Consider the following 18,549-nt stretch of genomic DNA (forward strand, 5'->3'; position numbering starts at 1 on the left):
CTAAAGAAGAAGAAAATCTTTTGATCTAAAGAGTGATTAATAACATAGTCAGTATTGATTCATGGCTTTACCTGCATTTATTTTTCTTAACTCTAATGCATTATGTCATCAATACGGCAAATGTAGAAGAGTCTTGGAGACACTTGAAACTGAGGAGAGGTCAGGCAGTACAATTATGTTTAAGGTCTGTGTGGGGAGTCCCATTGACATGATGTGATGAACTATCAATGTAAACGTCAGGAACTGCTTCAATGAGAACTTGAAGAAACTAGTTCAACATCCATCAATGACAACGGCCAGTTGTGAAGATGACTCTCATGTACTGAAGAAGAGTAGTACATATGAAGTCACTGCTAAATCTCTGAAATAATTCTCGTGTCTGTTCACTTTGTCTTGCTGATGATACTGGTTTTATTAAGGGGTATAAGATGAATGAAGAGTGGTCTTCTGTAGACCTGTAAAATATGTAAAATATATTCCCTAAGAAATAGCTAAAAATACCATTGACAAAACAAGTAAGACCCCATTCCCCCTATGGGATGCAAAAGACATAAGCTGCTGAATGTCTGTAGCCAGTGTGGTCTTATCCTAAATCAGCTATTGTACTGTTTTACATAGAAACTAGTTCCAAATGTGTTTTGGATCTGGATTTACTAAACTGGTAACATATGCTGCTACTTTTAAATTTTCTGTTGTATTGTTGTGGTCTGCTGTCCATGAAGACAATTCCTGGAGTCCATTGCTTTTATTAACCCTACAAAGAGATTTGACCATCTCTGCAAAACCTGGTATAAAGCTGCATTGATAGTTCTCCAGAAATGAACAGTGTAGACTTGAGCAATTCTAAGCAATTTAAAATCAGTTAAATCAAATTAAACTAAAGTAAACTGGATTGAAAGGTGCCAGCCGCTTAAAGGGACACTGTAACAAAAATCAAGTGTTCAAAATTTGAACTAACAGAGTTCAAATTAAACTATTGTTTTGTAGGTTTGTAATGCACTCGAGCCCCTGTAGTGCCCATCAGCCGTGGATGCATGTATATACCAACAGTGATAATCACTGAGGAATTACTATCTTGGTCTGTCAGACCATGTAGTGGTTTCCATTCCCTTAGGAAACCTATTTGTTCCTACAATGGTTGAACCTACTTGGGGTTAACTATCAAACCTGTCTTTAACAATGAAGGTAACAAATAGGTTAATCATTTAGAATGTTCCATCATCTGTTATAGTATGTAGGAGTCAATCGTCCACATATGGCAACAAGTATTTGGCTGTGAAACCACTCTCAAGATTCTCTAATGAAAAATATTGGGTGCAATAGGAATCCCCTGTGAAATCACCATCAAGGTGAAGCTACAAACCTTAAAGATGAATGCAGATCTGAATTGATCTCTTTTTGCTAATGAACACTCCAAGATTAATTTCCAAAATCTAGTGTCAAAACAATTTTAGCTCTTGCTGAAATTACAGGAAGTATTATGAGTATCTCTTGAACAAAAGGTGAGTGTCGGGCAAACTCACAGCCAGACCCTCAACTCCTGTGGTGGCACCTTGGAACCCTTTGGAGCAACTGAACTTATAACTCCAAGGGAAAATCGACTCAGCACTGGAACCGATCTCTGCCATGCTAAAAAATGCATGAACAGTAGATCCAAATGCTTGATTCAAAAGGCCACTGCAGCAGATACCACAGCGGAGAATGCAGAGGGGAGGTTCTGAATGCTGGTAAACCAGACCAGTTAAATGGATGAACTTACAGATAGTCGGGCTCCCAGAATGGGAAGAAGGTGAGAACCTGCTCAAGCTCCCGCAGTTTCTAGGGCTGGAGATCGAGTTAGGCCGGGTGTGTGTAGAGTGGGCCCACCATATTGCGATGCGCAGGTCCAGGTTGGATCAGTGTCCCTGCCCAGTCCTAGCACAACTCCAGTGTTACAACAAGAAGTAAATGATAACAGAAGCCTCCTGAAGGCTGGGAAAAGACTCACAGACCCTGGTGTACCAAGGGGTTGAAAATGACATTTTTTCAAGACATCTTTGGGGCTGTCATCAAGAAGAGGAAATCTTTTGATGAGGTCAGGAAGAGGCTGAATATCCAATACTCTATGAGGTACCGGGCATTTCCTTGCTTCCACCATGGAGTGTCTGTTTACAACTTTGACTCAGCAGAGAAAGAAAGGGATTTCCTAGAAATAGATGGTCTGGGTCAGAAAAAAACTATAAACAATGGTAAATCCTTTGCTGTCTTGGTTTTTCGTTTATATACCTTGCATTGTTTGGAAGTAAAATTCCTCAAAGTTTGTGAGAAGATTTGTAGCTCGGGTGCTCGTTGTTGTGGTTCTGTTCGCCGAGCTGGGAGTTTTTGTTGCAAACGTTTCGTCCCCTTTCTAGGTGACATCCTCAGTGCTTGGGAGCCTCTTGTGAAGTGCTTCTGTGCTGATTCCTCCGGCATTTATACTGGTTTGAATCTGCCGCTTCCGGTTGTCAGTTGCTGTCCGCTGCAGTGGTCGGTATATAGGGTCTAGTTCGATGTGTCTGTTGATAGAATTCGTGGATGAGTGCCATGCCTCTAGGAATTCCCTGGCTGTTCTCTGTTTGGCCTGCCCTATAATAGTGGTGTTGTCCCAATCGAATTCAAGAGAGGAAGAAAAGGACAACCAACTCCCATTCCTTGACATGATGGTACAAAGAACACCAAACGGAGAATTCACCACGAAGGTATACAGAAAAGCCACACACACAGACCAAGTCCTGAACTATGAAAGCAACCACTCCAACACACACAAACGAAGTTGCATCAGGACATTATTCAAAAGGGGACGAAACGTTTGCAACAAAAACTCCCAGCTTGGCGAACAGAACCACAACAGTAAAATTCCTGTTTTTTTTTATCAATTTCTGTTATCCCTTTGTTTCCATTAGGTGTGGAGTGATTATCTCTTTTATTAAAGACAAATGGGGTTGATGTATGGAGGGATGGGTTAAGCGACCACTTTTAATTCTCTCATGTGTAAATAATAGGTTTTCTTTGTCTCTGTACTGCTTGGGTTTGGGGCACGGCTTTAGTAGGAAGGAATGATGATGGTAATGCCCCCTTTTGGTGAGGGGGAAATCTCCAGTTATTTGTTCTTTGTATGTTTGCTTGTTTAATTTAAGAGGAGTGATTAGGTTTTTTTTAGTTTTTGTAGTATCTGTAGCAGTAGGTTTTAGAACATTGTTTTTTTTCCATTCGTTGCGCCATGAGTAGGCTTATTTCCCTTGGAGTACTGCGGGCTGCTTTGGACGGTTATGGATAGTGGTTCATTCAGAAGGTGCACCTGGAACATAAAAGGGAGTCATTCCCCGATCTAAAGAAAGAAGGTGCTCTCAAACCTTAGAAAGGAGAGGGTTGATATCACCCTGCTACAAGGAACCACTTGAGTGACAAGGAACATCTGAAATTACAGCAGGGAGGGGTTGGTAGGATATTCTTTTTCTCTTTCAGTTCTAAAAGCAGCGGAGTGGCCAAACTAGTGTAGAGAAACCTCCCATTTCAGACCAAATTAAGGATGAACATGGGCAGTTCATCATTTTCAAGGCGTTAATACACAGGAAAGGGTATGGCATTCTGAATGTCTATTGGCCCCCCCTGTGCACCCCCTTAAATTCTTAATTGACACATTCTCCAAACTGATGGCTCATGGGGTGCGCTGTACGATTAAAGGAGGAGACTTTAACTGTCTCACAGACCCCGAGATGGGCAGGATGCCAAGGAGTCTCTCGGGTATCTCCTCACAATCCAGACGGTTGGTGGATGTGTGGAGATGTCTCCACCCTAATGGTAGAAGGGATTTCATCTTTTACTCCAACCTGCAGAAGTGTCACATGAGAATCGATATGTTCTTTGTTCCATTGATCTGTCTGGATTCAGAGTTATCTTGCAGGGTTGGGAATATAGCTATTTCACACCATGCAGCAGTGTACTTGGATGTTAAGATTAGAGGTAGTGGAATAGATACGCAGCACTGGCACATGGATCCATTTCTTTTGAAGGATATCAAATTGATAGAGTACTTCACAAGGGAGTTTAGGACCTTCTGGTACATTAACCTGGGTACAGCCAGTAACCCATCAATGCTTTGGGACATCACAAAAGCTTATTTAAGGGGCTTAATTATTTCAAACTCAGCAACCAGGAAGAGCAGAGAGGAGAATAGCAATGAATGCTAGAGGCCCGGCTGAAGGCAGTTGAATCAGCAGATTATGATAGACCGTTTGTAGCTAAGCTACAGTAGGTCACAGTTATCAGGGCTCTTCTGAATTCAGCACTTACCCAGGCGGCAAAGAGAGAGGTCTCCTTTGTGAAGCAGAGGTTATTTGAATATGGTGATACGCCATGTAGATACCTAGCATATTTGGGCAGGAAGACAAGTACCACACAGTCCATTGTGTCCATTAGGGAGAGAACTGGTATTATCACTCATGAGTCAAAAACGATTAATACAATATTCAGGAAATTGTATGCAGTTATACTGATAGGAGAGTTGTGAGGATAGAATAGCAAGGTGGAATCCTTTCTTGTGAATCTAGACCTCCCAGGTATAAATGTAGAGCAAGCCTCCCTTTTGAATGCACCCTTAACAATACAAGAGATACAAGAGGCGGTAAGGCAACTCCAAAGTGGCAAAGTACTTGGCTCGGACAGTTACCGAGTGAGATCTACAAGGGGTTCATAAACATGTTGACCAAGACAATACTGGGTATGTACAACCACTCATTCAGCCAGAACTGCCTTCTGCTCTCTCTTAAGGAGGCCAATATCTCCTCAATAGCCGAGGGAAAGATCCTGAGGACTGTGCCTTGTAAAGACCTATCTCACTGCTGAATGTGGATTTTAAAGAAGGTGCTGCCCACTTTCGTAAAGGAAGTAAATATCCCACAACACCAGGTTATAGTCCAACAGGTCTAATTGGAAGCACAATTGCCCGTAGTGTTAGGTAAGGGGTAAATATAGGGGGTATGGGTGGTTTGCACTTCGGCGGGTCGGTGTGGACTTGTTGGGCCGAAGGGCCTGTTTCCACACTGTAAGTAATCTAATCTAATCTAATCTAATCTAATCTAATCTAATCTAATCACACTAGCTTTTGGAGCGTCGCTCCTTCATCAGGTGATTGTATGCAACCACCTGATGAAGGAGCGTTGCTCCGAAAGCTAGTGTGCTTCCAATTAAACCTGTTGGACTATAACCTGGTGTTGTGGAATTTTTAACTTTGTACACCCCAGTCCAACACTGGCATCTCCAAATCATTCATAAAGGAAGATCAGATAGGTTCTATTAAGAGTCATAACTCTTCCAATAATATCAGGAGCGTGTTGAATATAGTATTGGTATGTCAGGAGAGGTCAATTCCGGGCTTGATGGTCTCCTTGGACGCAGAAAAGGTGTTTGACTGGGTGGAGTGACCTTATCTTTCTGGTGTCCTAGAGGGCTTTTGCTAGGTGGGTGGCAGTCCTGTATAATGACCCTATGGGGGCGTGGGCCTTACAATCAGGGTAAAATCAGATAGCTTTAGCCACTGCTATTCATCTTAGTAGTCAAACTGCTGTCAGAGGCTATTCAGAAGGACTTGAAAATAGTTGCCCCAAAGGTAGGAATGGGAGAGCATAAAATCACACTCTATACTGATGATGTTCTTCACTTTTGGCTAAGCCAGAAAAGTCTGTACCCCGGTTAATTTATTCAGCATTTTCTCAACATTAATTTTACAAAATCGGAAGCCATGCCTGTGGAGGCCTTGACAGAAATGCCTGATCTGCGGGATGGAACACAATTCCCTTTCCGGTGGTCACAAAAAGGCTTTCTTTCTTTGGGTATTTATGTTACCCCTGCTTTCCACCAGCTGTACAGAGTCAACTTTGTGCACTTGTTTGAAAGGATAAGACAGGATTGGCAGCATTGGGAGGGGTTACCAAGATCATAGTTAGGCCGAACAGCCCTGATTAAAATGAATGTTCTTCCTCCGCTACTGTACACCGTGAGAATGCTCCCGTTGCTGTTGTCCAGACAAATGCTGCAGAGCCTCAATGGCTGGCATGGGTCTTTCATTTGGTGTCGTAGGTGCCCTCTTATTAAATTCACCAAGTTGCAACTCCCACAGAGTATGGGGGGACGTGGGTAGATCTCCCAGACTTTAAGCCATACCAATAAGCACCTTAATGTGAGTGACTGGGTGTGGAAGGATCCAAGGTCAATATGGCTTGACATCAAGCCTCCCAGACAAAGTGTCTCCTCCTCAATTTGTTGTTTATCAATAGGATGAAATCTGTTGCTGAGCACTCTAGAAGCCCTTTAGACACACATGCTTCTTCTCCGCTAAGTCCCTTTAATTGAATGTGAAACTTAAACATTTGCCCCTTTCAGCTATAGGTCATGAGGGACGGCTGATGGTAATGGTAGAACTAGTACCAACAATTATAATTTGTATTTGATTCCCTGGTCAATGAACCAAAACCCATGTTCGCTAGTTCAAATTGCAAGAAACCTCATTTCCAACCAGGCAACTTTGTTTTTAACCCTGGAACCTGCTGCTTCAAATCCGTTGAGGACTGTGTCATAACTGTACTCACATAGAAAACCTTGGCAATTATAAGTTTCTGAAACCTCTCACTTAAATCAAAAATTTTATTAGCAATTAATTCTCTTTCACTTCAGTTTTTTTATATTCAACTCTGGTTGTTGACCATGAAGCGTATACAGCAGGTGACAGAGGTGGTTTCCACTTAAATGATCCTCCATTCTCACCTTCTCAATCCCTCCATAGTCCCTTACTAAGTGTCTGTTGTTGTGGTTCTGTTCGCCGAGCTGGAAGTTTTTGTTGCAAACGTTTCGTCCCCTGGCTAGGAGACATCATCAGTGCTGTGGAACCTCCTGTGGAGCGCTTCTTTGGTGTTTCTTCCGGTATTTATAGTGGTTTGTTCTTGCTGCTTCTGGGTGTCAGTTTCAGCTGTCCGCTGTAGTGGTTGGTATATTGGGTCCAGGTCGATGTGTCTGTTGATGGAGTTTGTGGGTGAATGCCATGCTTCTAGGAATTCCCTGACTGTTCTCTGACTGGCTTGCCCTATGATCGTAGTGTTTTCCAGTTCCACAGCACTGATGATGTCTCCTAGCCAGGGGACGAAACGTTTGCAACAAAAACTTCCAGCTCGGCGAACAGAACCACAACAACGAGCATCTGAGCTACAAATCTTCACACAAACTTTGAACACTAAGTGTCTGCCTCTCCTGCAGCTATAACACAATATCTAAGGTTACCTGAAAACACTGTGCCTCTCTCAACCCTCCACAATAGAGACTGGCTTTTTAAATATTGCTGCTTTAACCGGAACAATCTTTTATCATATCTTAAGCTTCTCAGTTTTAATCCATGGCGCTATGCTCCCAATTGTATTACCTGATGCCACCAGTAACTTTGGCTTGATCTGCTTAAGAGCTTTCAAAAGGATCTCGGGCAAACCTTCCTGCCACTGTAGGGGGAACCTCATTTAACTCTAAGCAATTACTCTCAGATGCTACCCTCATTGCAGTATACAAGACCATTCCTTTCTATTAATGTCCATTTTCTCAAAACCTAAACCTCTAATCAACAACTCCATCAAGCACCTCATTTATCGTTCTTCGGTATATTTCAGGATAAGGTTGCATCCTAAGTCCACCAGCAACAATCCACAATCCCCCAAACGATAATAACCTTTTTTTTCTGCCTCACGCTACCATCCTCCTCATTGCTTCCTCACTAAAGTGGCAAAAGCCTCCCCACCCAATGGACCCAATTTGCTCTGCTCCCAATTTACATCTGTGCCTTTTTATTGGCTGGTGCTTCCAGCCAATCAGATTGGCAGGCAGTGCCAGAGGGTCGAATGCACTCCTGTTGAGGGTCCATGTCTCACTCTGCATCAACTGACCTGCCTATAGTACATTAGAGCTGAGTGGTTAGCTTGTTCTGAGTTTGTTAGCTGCCCATCACGTTTCCTCCTCATTCGAGGAGGGCCGAAGGGCCTGTTTCCACACTGTAGGGAATCTAATCTAATCTAATCTATTAAATGCTGCCCATTGAGCAGGGTGCCTCATTCTTTGCCTAATTATCTTCATCTTCATTGATGGCCTTCCCTCCACTATAAGAGATCAATGAGCCACCTCACCCTCCATCTGTTGGCAGCAGCATCAAAGTGCCTGTCTTTAGCCTGTTTGATTCCATGCCGCATGAAATGGCCAGAACCTCTGGATACAACGACGACTGTTGGCCCTGACAGCATCTTGTCTGTAACACTGAAGAAACATGGTCCTAACCAAGCTGTTTTAGCAGAACTCAAGGACTACCCAATGATATGGAAAATTACTGAGAAAAGTGTTGTCCACTAAAAGCAGGATAACTGCAATTTAATAGCCACCCTATTAATCTAATCTCATTAATCTCAAAGTTTTCGAAGGATTCATTGGTAATGCTATCAAGCAGGATGTACTCAGTAATAGCTATCCAAAGATGTTCAGTTTGGGTTCCACCAGGTCCACTTAGCTTCACGTCTCATGACAACCTTGATCTTTCATGAACAGAATAATAGAATTTCAGGGGGGACATGAAAATTACTGCCTTGGATGTCAAGGCTGCATTTGACTAAATGTGATATCAGAGAGGATCAGGAGGAACATTCTCACTGGTTGAACATATACCCAACACACAGGACAGACTTTGTAATTATTAAAGGCCCAGAGCATTGCAACAGGGATACCCAGTCTCTCACTCATGCTCAGCTTCATCACCTCCCTTGCCTCCATCATAAGGTCAGAAGTAGAGAGTTTGCTGATAATTGCACCATTTGACTACTCCGATACTGAAGCAGTCTGTATTTGTATGCAGCAAGACCCAGACAATATTAGACTTTGCAGATAGTTGGAAAGTAATATTTGTGCCATGCAAATGCCAGGCTCCAACAGAGAGAATCATCCTTTCCTCGAGTTCAAAGGCATTACCATTACTGAATCCATTTGCTACTAGTGACTAGAAAATTAACAAGAGCAGACATAAAAATACTGTGGCTAAAAAAAGCAGACCAAAGACTCTAAGTTTTGCCATGAGTAAGTCACCTCTTGTCTCTCAGAAACCAAGTCATCATTTCCAGGCACTAATCTGGAGTCTGAGCAGATAATCTTCACTTACCTTGGTGGTTGCAGCTCCAACAGTACTCAAAGATCTCAAATCCTTCCAGGACAAAACTCTTTAGACTGACACACAATCTCCCACTTTAAATTCAAGCCCTCCAGCACCAGGGCACGGTGCCACCAATCTATACCAGCTACAACATCCACTGCAACAACTCACCAAAACTCCTAAACCTGAAAGAACAAGAGCAGAAGATTCATCACAAGTTCCTTTCCAAGTGACATACCATCCTGAGTTGGACCTATGATATCACAGTTCCCTAACTGTTGCTGGGTCAGAATTCCAAAATTCACATCCTTACAGCACAGTGGGTGTAAATTCATCTCATGGACTACAGCAGATAAGAAGGCATGACTATCCAAACGTTCATAACATCAATTAATTTGAATTTGAATTTAATTTATTGTCACGTGTACCGAGGCACAGTCAAAAGCTTTGTCTTGCGAGCAATACAGGCAGGTCGCAGAGTTAGACGAGTAAACAATAGGTAAACAGCGGCAAAAACAAAAACACAGGTACAGATGAATGTTAAGAGTTTGTGAGTCCATTCAGTATTCTAACAACAGTAGGGTAGAAACTGTTTTGAAACCAGCTGGTGCGTGTGTTCAGGCTTCTGTACCTTCTCCCCAATGGTAGGGGTTGTAGAAAAACATTGCCAGGGTGGGATGGATCTTTCAGAATGCTGGCAGCCTTTCCTTGACAGCGGGCCTGGTAGATGGATTGTGTAGATGGGAGGTTGGCCTTTGTGATTGTCCAGGCTGAGTTCACCACTCTCTGTAACTGTCTTCGATCTTGAATGGTACAATTGCCATACCAGGTAGTGATACATCCAGACAGAATGCTCTTGATGGCGCACCTATAAAAGTTGGCAAGGATATTGGCCATCGTGCCAAATTTTCTGCCTGAGGAAGCAGAGACATTGTTGGCCCTTGATAACCAGTGTGTCCAAATGAAGAGTCCAAGAAAGCTTGTTGTGGATGACCACTTCCATGAGCTAGACACTCTCCACTCATTCCACCTCTGTGCTGTTAATGTGTGTGTGGGGCGGGGGGGGGGGGGGGGGGGCATGAGTAACAACCTGCCGAAAGTCAATAATGAGTTCCTTGGTTTTACCAGCATTGAGAGCTAGGTTGTTCTCAATGCACCATTTTTCCAGGTCTTCCACCTCCTGTATGTAGTCTGTTTTGTCGCCATCTGAGATTCGACCGACTCTGGTGGTGTCATCAGCAAACTTGTAAATGGCATTAGTCTGGTACTTGGTGACGCAGTCAAGAGTATACAGTGAGTACAGCAGGGAGCTGAGTACGCATCCCCGGGAGGGCTCCAGTGTTGAGTGTTAGTGACGATGAAATATTGTCCCCAATCTTCATTGATTGTGGCCTGTGGGTCAGGAAACTGAGGATCCAGTTGCAGAGAGTGGGGCTTAGTCCGAGATCACTAAGCTTCATAATTAATCTCGAGGGAATAATAGTGTTGAAGGCTGAACTGTCCATTAATAACTGTCCATCTGTAGCTCATTCCTAATTTCCCTGAAAAAACATGAATTAAATGCACATCCTAAATGAATTTAAGGTATGCTACTTTATCTGCTGAATGTCTAAACCAAGGTTCGAGATCAGAGAAACCCAAGGGGTGTGTCTTGACAACTTAGTGAAGCTAGCAATCTGTGAAAAGCTGAAATTGTGCTTGTGAATAGGTGATGGAATGCAACTTCCATAATCTAGTGGTGTGCAGTACCACATGATCAGCCATGAAACAATATGCATCAGAACAGCTTTTGAGGCAGTTTTGAAATCACACCTTCTGTAGTGAAGAATTGGAATCACTTGTAAAGATTTAATGAGGTTTGATGAGTCACAGTGTCACTGATGTCAGTGGGGCAGAAGTTGCCAAAAACATTTGTGGAACCATATCATCCACATGTTATTTCCCCTCCTCAGTAAGGTATTCAACCACGCTGTGTCTGCCACCCATGTTTACATCAGGTTAATTCTAAATGGATATTTGAATATAAGTTGTGTACATAACTTTGTGTTGTAGTTTATGGTTATTGTTCAAAGCAGTGGAATCTTATGACTTTATTCACTTGGCACTCCTTGTGAAGTCTGTGTGTGTCAAACTGTAAAATGGGGAAAGCATTGCGTGGTCCCTTTAAAAGATGATGTTTATTTCTGTGCTGAGAGTTAAAATGGATGTCTGGCAGCAGTTTGAGTTCGTTAGTACACAGAGCACCCAAATTGTAATATTTTGTATCGAAAGACCAAGCAGCAGTTTTTGTCAAGACAACAGCCTTTTTAAATGTAGCCAATCAATTTAAATGAGGCCCTTAGTTACCAAAAAATCTAAATTTAAATCTGATGGTTTTGACAACATAAGACCAATTCAATTGTAAAAATATTGATAGGGCATCAAGGTTATAAAAGGAGGGGACAGTTGAAAAATTGGCAGAGCTACCTACCTTCTGCTAAGAGATAACAGCTCTCAGCTCCTAGAGAAAGTACCATCTATTTACCACAGTACCATGCACTCCATCTAAATTCCTGATGGAAGGATCTACAGAGAAAACTTTCCTGACAGAAGAATCAGTGGAAAAGTCACACAAAGTTCTGGAAGACATGTAATCTGGTTGTAATTTTGAGAGGCTAAATTGTATTGTTTTGTTATATAAGTGGATTTGTATTTAGTTGAACAGCATACCATTAGAATTTTGCATTATTTGGGAATAGTTAGCAGTTAGAGTGGAATTGTTGAGTCTGTTAATAGTTTAGTTAATTTGGTGACTGTTAGAGTTAGATAAAATAAATTGTTACTTGTGGATTGTAAAGTGAGCATCAGGGATTTCTTTTACTTAACCACAAGATGTTGCTGAAAAATAGGTTATGCCCCTTCCCACACCCCTTTTAGCAGATGATAGGGTGAGGCACACTCTGTTCGGGTGATTTGGTTGTGATTCTCAGAGGGGGATCAGCCTCTGCCTTATAACAGTAAAAAACTAGGATTTCAATATTTGTCAATGCTTAAAACATGGTTACGAGTCCATCACCATGTAGTAACTTAAATTTGGCTGTTTGGTCTGGGATTATAACACAGTCAATGGGTGCAGAAATTCAGTATAATAAACTGTTAATTTAAAAGTTTTGCTGTAGCAATGTTAAGGTACACTAAGGTGTCGATAGTTGCATTTTGGAAACTTAAATTCCCTAAACTTTTGTTCTCTGTTAGTACTTTTGGTTACATCCCCCACCCCCACTCCCAGCTCCACACCCACACCAGATCCTAGCTCCCAGCCCTGCCGAGTTTTCACCATCCCTCCAGACCTGCCCCTCACTGAGAACGAACGATCAGTCCTCAGCAAAGGACTCATCTTCATCCCCCTCCGTCTACGTATCAATGAATTTAATACACGCCGTGACGTCGAGCACTTCTTCCGCCGCCTCCGCCTCCGAGCTTACTATCACAATCAGTATTCCCACTCACCTCCCGAGGACCCCTTTGCCCACCTCCAACACATTGCATCCAACTAGACACCCCACACTGGCCTATTACCTGCCCTCGACCTCTTCATTTCCAACTGCCTACGTGACATCAACCACCTCAACCTGTCTACCCCCTCCCCCACTCCAACCTCTCACCCTCACAACGCACAGCCCTCCAATCCCTCTGCTCCAATCCCAACCTCACCATCAAGCCAGCAGATAAAGGGGGCGCAGTAATAGTCTGGTCTCTGACCTCTACACCGCTGAAGCCAAACGCCAACTCAAGGACACCTCTTCCTACCGCCCTCTCAACTATGACGCCACCCCCCATCACCAAACCATCATCTCCCAGACCATACAGAACCACATCACCTCAGGAGATCTCCCATCCACAGCTTCCAACCTCATAGTCCGGGAACCCCGCACTGTTCGGTTCTACCTCCTTCCCAAGATCCACAAGCCTGACCACCCTGGCCAACCCATTGTCTCAGCATGCTCCTGCCGCACTGAACTCATCTCTACCTACCTTGACACTGTCCTATCCCCCCAAGTCCAGGAACTCCCCACATAAATTCGAGATACCACCCACCCCCTCCACCTCCTCCAAGACTTCCATTTCCCCGGCCCCCAACGCCTCATCTTCACCATGGATATCCAATCCCTCTACACCTCCATCCGCCATGACCAGGGCATCCAAGCCCTCCGTTTTTTCCTCTCCCGACGTCCCCAACAGTACCCTTCCACCGACACTCTCATTCGTTTGGCCGAACTGGTCCTCACCCTTAACGATTTCTCCTTCGAATCCTCCCACTTCCTCCAGACCAAAGGGGTAGCCATGGGCAAATTTTTGGGCCCCAGCTATGCCTGTCTCTTTGTTGGCTTCGTAGAACAGTTGATTGTCTGTAATTACACCGGCACCACTCCCCACCTCTTCCTCCGCTACATTGATGACTGCATTGGCACCACCTTGTACTCCCGCGAGGAGGTTGAACAATTCATCAAATTCACCAACATATTCCACCCTGACCTTAAATTTACCTGGACCATCTCTGACACCTCCCTCCCCTTCCTGTACCTCTCCATCTCCATTAATGATGACCGACTTGACACTGACATTTTTTACAAACCCACTGACTCCCACAGCTACCTGGATTACACGTCTTTCCACCCTACCTCCTGCAAAAATGCCGTCCCGTATTCCCAATTCCTCTGCCTCTGCCGTATCTGCTCCCAGGAGGACCAGTTCCACCACAGAACACACCAGATGGCCTCCTTCTTTAGAGACCGCAATTTCCCTTCCCACGTGGTTAAAGATGCCTTCCAACACATCTCGTCTACATCCCGCACCTCCGCCCTCAAACCCCACCCCTCCAACCGTAACAAGGACAGAACGCCCCTGGTGCTCACCTTCCACCCTACCAACCTTCGCATAAACCAAATCATCCGCAGACATTTCTGCCATCTCCAAAAATACCCCACCACCAGGGATATATTTCCTTCCCCACCCCTTTCCGCCTTCCGCAAAGACTGTTGCCTCCATGACTACCTGGTCAGGTCCACGCCCCCCTACAATCCACCCTCCCATCCTGGCACCTTCCCCTGCCACCACAGGAACTGCAAAACCTGCATCCACACCTCCTCCCTCACCTCCATACAAGGCCCTAAAGGAGCCTTCCACATCCATCAAAGTTTTACCTGCACATCCACTAATATCATTTATTGCATCTGTTGCTCCCGATGCGGTCTCCTCTACATTGGGGAGACTGGACACCTCCTAGCAGAGCGCTTTAGGGGACATCACCGGGGCACCCTCACCAATCAACCACACCACCCTATGGCCCAACATTTCAACTCCCCCTCCCACTCTGCCGACATGGAGGTCCTGAGCCTCCTTCACTGCCACTCTCTCACCACCAGACGCCGAGAGGAAGAACGCCTCATCTTCCGCCTCGGAACACTTCAATCCCAGGGGATCAATGTGGGCTTCAACAGTTTCTTCATTTCCCCTTCCCCCACCTCACCCTAGTTCCAAACTTCCAGCTCAGCACTGTCCCCATGACTTGTCCGGACTTGTCCTACCTGCCTATCTTCTTTTCCATCTATCCACTCCACCCTCTCCTCCCTGACCTATCACCTTCATCCCCTCCCCCACTTACCCATTGTACTCTATGCTACTTTCTCCCCACCTCTACCCTCCATCGCTTATCTCTCCACCCTTCAGGCTCTCTGCCTGTATTCCTGATGAATGGCTTTTGCCCGAAACGTCGATTTCACTACTCCTCGGATGCTGCCTGAATTGCTGAGCTCTTCCAGCACCACTGATCCAGAATCTGGTTTCCAGCATCTGCAGTCATTGTTTTTACCTGGGTGAATTCATGCCTGCTGTGTTTACATGATTGTTTCTGCCCGTGAAGTCATGTTCATATTAAATAACTATATAATAGTGTACTAGGATTTTCAAAATGTTTAGTAGAAACTTCTGTAAATGTATTCTACTACCCATTGAAGCTCTTTATTAAATCATTTCTAATTGTTGTTACAGTGGTTGGAGGTCCTGCAGAGGTGTACCTATATGGGATAATGGTTCTGCTGTACAATGTTGCTGCCTTCTTTACAATTATAGTCACTTGCCTGATCTACATTCCTCTCTTCTACAGATTAAACATAATTAGCACATATGAGGTAATTTATTTTTCAGTTCCTCTCATCGTAATTCTCTGTTGCCACTTTCTTACTTTCATTCGTGATCATTTTTCACCTAAACTTTCCCACTATGAAAATTGTACAGCTGTGTTAACCTACATTTGACTGGGTTAGTTTTCACAATCAGCATATTTACACTGAGTAAAACTATTGCTTGTTAAATATAGTATGATTTTGAAGAGAATAATAAACTAATGTAAAAAGCACCAAATCTTTTCCCTCGTGATGCATCCTTCTTTTATGTTTTAAGCTTTTTAATCATCATTCAATCCTCAGATCTATTGATATTCTGGATGGTCCATAGAACCAATGGACACAGATTAAAAATAAGGTGTCTCGCATTTAAAACAGAAATGAAGAGGATTTTTTTTTCTGAAAAATGTTATGAGTCTTTGGAACTTACTGGCTGAGAGCACAGTAAAGGCAGGGTCATGGATTATTTTAAGGCAGAAATAGATTCTTGACTTACAAGAGAGTCAAAGGTTTGGGGTTTGGTGAGAAAATGAGGTTGAGGTAACATTTGGATCAACAATGATCCAATGGTAGAGCAGCTCAAGGGACTAGAGGATCTACTCCTGCTCCTGTCCAATGCTATAATTTTGAAACTCTATATATTTTTCCAAAATGATTTCTGTTTTGAGACTGAGAAAAAATTAACATCTGACTTTATTATATGTTTATTTTTGTTACCTTTCCAAGCTGTCCACATTGGGACAGGATATCCTTACCGACCTTGGATGTGTTGGCTAGGGAAGTCAATGGCCTTGTAGTATTTCCAGTGGAGTGTTAATCCAGAGATCCAGGCAATGTTCTGGAATCCCAGGTTTGAATCTCACTACAGCAGATAGTAGAATTTGAATGCGATACAAAAAAATCTGGAACTAAAAGTCTAATGGTGACCATGAATCAATTGTTGGAAAAACTCATCTGGTTCTTTAATATCCTTTAGGGAAGGAAACTGCCATCGCCTGCCTACATGTGACTCCAAATCCACAGCAATGTAATTAACTCTTAAACTGCCCTCTGGGTAATTAGGGATGGGCCATAAACGCTAACCTAGCGATATCCTTGTCATTTGAATATATATATATACATACACATACATACACAAAAAATGCATGTTCATTATACATTACAATCTTTCACCCATCTGTAAATCAACTATTCAGTAATCTTTGTGGATACTTTATCATGACTTTCATTGTCAGATGATTACTGTCTTCAATTGAGAGTGCAAATTTATGCATTTGGTATTTCATATAACAAGGTATCCCATTTGGCACTGAATCCCCATTATGAGAAGGCAATGGCTTAGTGGTATTATCACTAGACTATTAATCCAGAGACCCTGGTAATATTTTGGGGACCCAGCTTCCAAAGCTGCCATGGCAGATTGTGGATTAAGAGTATCTGGAATTAACAGTCAATGATGATGATGAAGCCATTAGGAGAAAGTGAGGACTGCAGATGCATGAGGTCAGAGTCAAGAGTGCGGTGCTGGAGAAGCACTGCATGTCCAGCAGCATCCGAGGAGCAGGAGAATCGATGTTTCGGACATAAGCCCGTCATCAGGAAACCATGAATCCATTATCAATTGCCAGGAATAACCTGTCTAGTTCACTAATGTCATTTAGGGAAAGAAGCTGCTGTCCTTACCTGGTCTAGCCGAGTTGTGACTCCAGACGCAAAGCAATGTGGTTGACCCTTAACTGCCCTCTGGGCAATGAGGGATGGACAATAAATGCTGGCCCAGCCAGAAACATCTACATCCCATAAATGAATTTAAAAACTAAAAGAGTCATTGAGGAATGGTTCCCATCAATGCTGGCTATCTTCAGCCATTCAGTTGGAGACAGGAATTGTGCCCATCACCTAGAATTCCGACTCAAGCTGTTGGCAAACCTGACTGTTCAGCAGCTCAGTAAACCCAACCATAAGGGTAGCAGTGGTGGCCAGGACTGGAGCTAAAAGCAGTCCCAAATTTCAAGTTCAGAACCAGGTTTATATGTGATCTTGCATGGGGTAGGAGGTAAGGTCAGGGAAAGTGAACAGAGTGTGATGGAGTTAAAAATCACACAACACCAGGTTATAATCCAACAGGTTTAATTGGAAGTACACTAGCTTTTGGAGTGTCGCTCCTTCATCAGGTGATAGTGAAGGGCGGAGGTCTTAATGGAGAGACTAGGTGGGAGAGAGCATCCATTGTGATGAATCACCCACTATTTAAAGTGAACAACGTTGAAATACATGACGTCTCGTGCCTTACTTCCTGCCCTAGTTAACTTGCCAAGCTTGCCAGCTAGTCCTTCTACCAGCCACAGATTTGAGGTCAGGCAGAAACCAACCCACACATGGTTATGAATTTTCCCCTTAAGGTCCTAGATTGGGGCAAGGGCAAGCAACTGGGGTAAGGCCTTTCCCTACTCCCTGTAAAATTGCAGACAGGTTGACCCTGAAGTATTGAAGGACTTTTAATTACTTGAAAGAGAGAGACACAAGTCCAAGTAAACTGGACTGTGACCTAGAGTCATAGAGTCATAGAGTCTATAGAAACAGACCCTTCGGTCCAACTCGTCCATGCCAACCAGATATCCCAACTCAATCTAGTCCCACTGCCAGCACCCGGCCCATATCTGTCCAAACCCTTCCTAATCATATACCCATCCAAATGCCCCTTAAATGTTGCAATTGTACCAGCCTCCATCACATCCTCTGGCAGCTCATTCCATGAACCTACCACCCTCTGCGTGAAAAAGTTGCCCCTTAGGTGTCTTTTATATCTTTCCCCTCTCACCCTAAACCTATGCCCTCTAGTTCTGGACTCCCCCACACCAGGGAAAAGATTTTGTCTATTTATCCTATCCATGCCCCTCATAATTTTATAAACCTCTATAAGCTCACCTCTCAGCCTCCGACGCTCCAGGGAAAACAGCCCCAGCCTGTGCAGCCTCTCCCTGTAGCTCAGATCCTCCAATCCTGGCAACATCCTTGTAAATCTTTTCTGAACTCTTTCAAGTTTCACAACATCTTTCTGGTAAGAAGGAAACCAGAATTGCATGCCATATTCCAACAGTGGCCTCACCAATGTCCTGTACACCCGCAACATGACCTCCCAACTCCTGTACTCAATAATCTGACCAATAAAGGAAAGCATACCAAATGCCTGCTTCACTA

At 43.7% G+C, this 18,549-nt stretch overlaps 1 protein-coding gene across 1 annotated transcript in view; it reads left to right on the plus strand.

Annotated features, from left to right (window-relative positions):
- The window catches only part of LOC132827939 (sodium-coupled monocarboxylate transporter 1-like), a 72,700-nt gene that overhangs the window by 8,272 nt on the left and 45,879 nt on the right, over positions 1 to 18,549 (plus strand). The window contains exon 3 of the mRNA XM_060844785.1: positions 15,215 to 15,354. Within this exon, the coding sequence (XP_060700768.1) occupies positions 15,215 to 15,354 (140 nt within the window). The remainder of the gene's footprint in view (positions 1 to 15,214; positions 15,355 to 18,549) is intronic.

The sequence above is a fragment of the Hemiscyllium ocellatum genome, chromosome 25 (genome assembly GCF_020745735.1).
Source record: "Hemiscyllium ocellatum isolate sHemOce1 chromosome 25, sHemOce1.pat.X.cur, whole genome shotgun sequence".
NCBI classification, from domain to species: Eukaryota; Metazoa; Chordata; class Chondrichthyes; order Orectolobiformes; family Hemiscylliidae; genus Hemiscyllium; species Hemiscyllium ocellatum.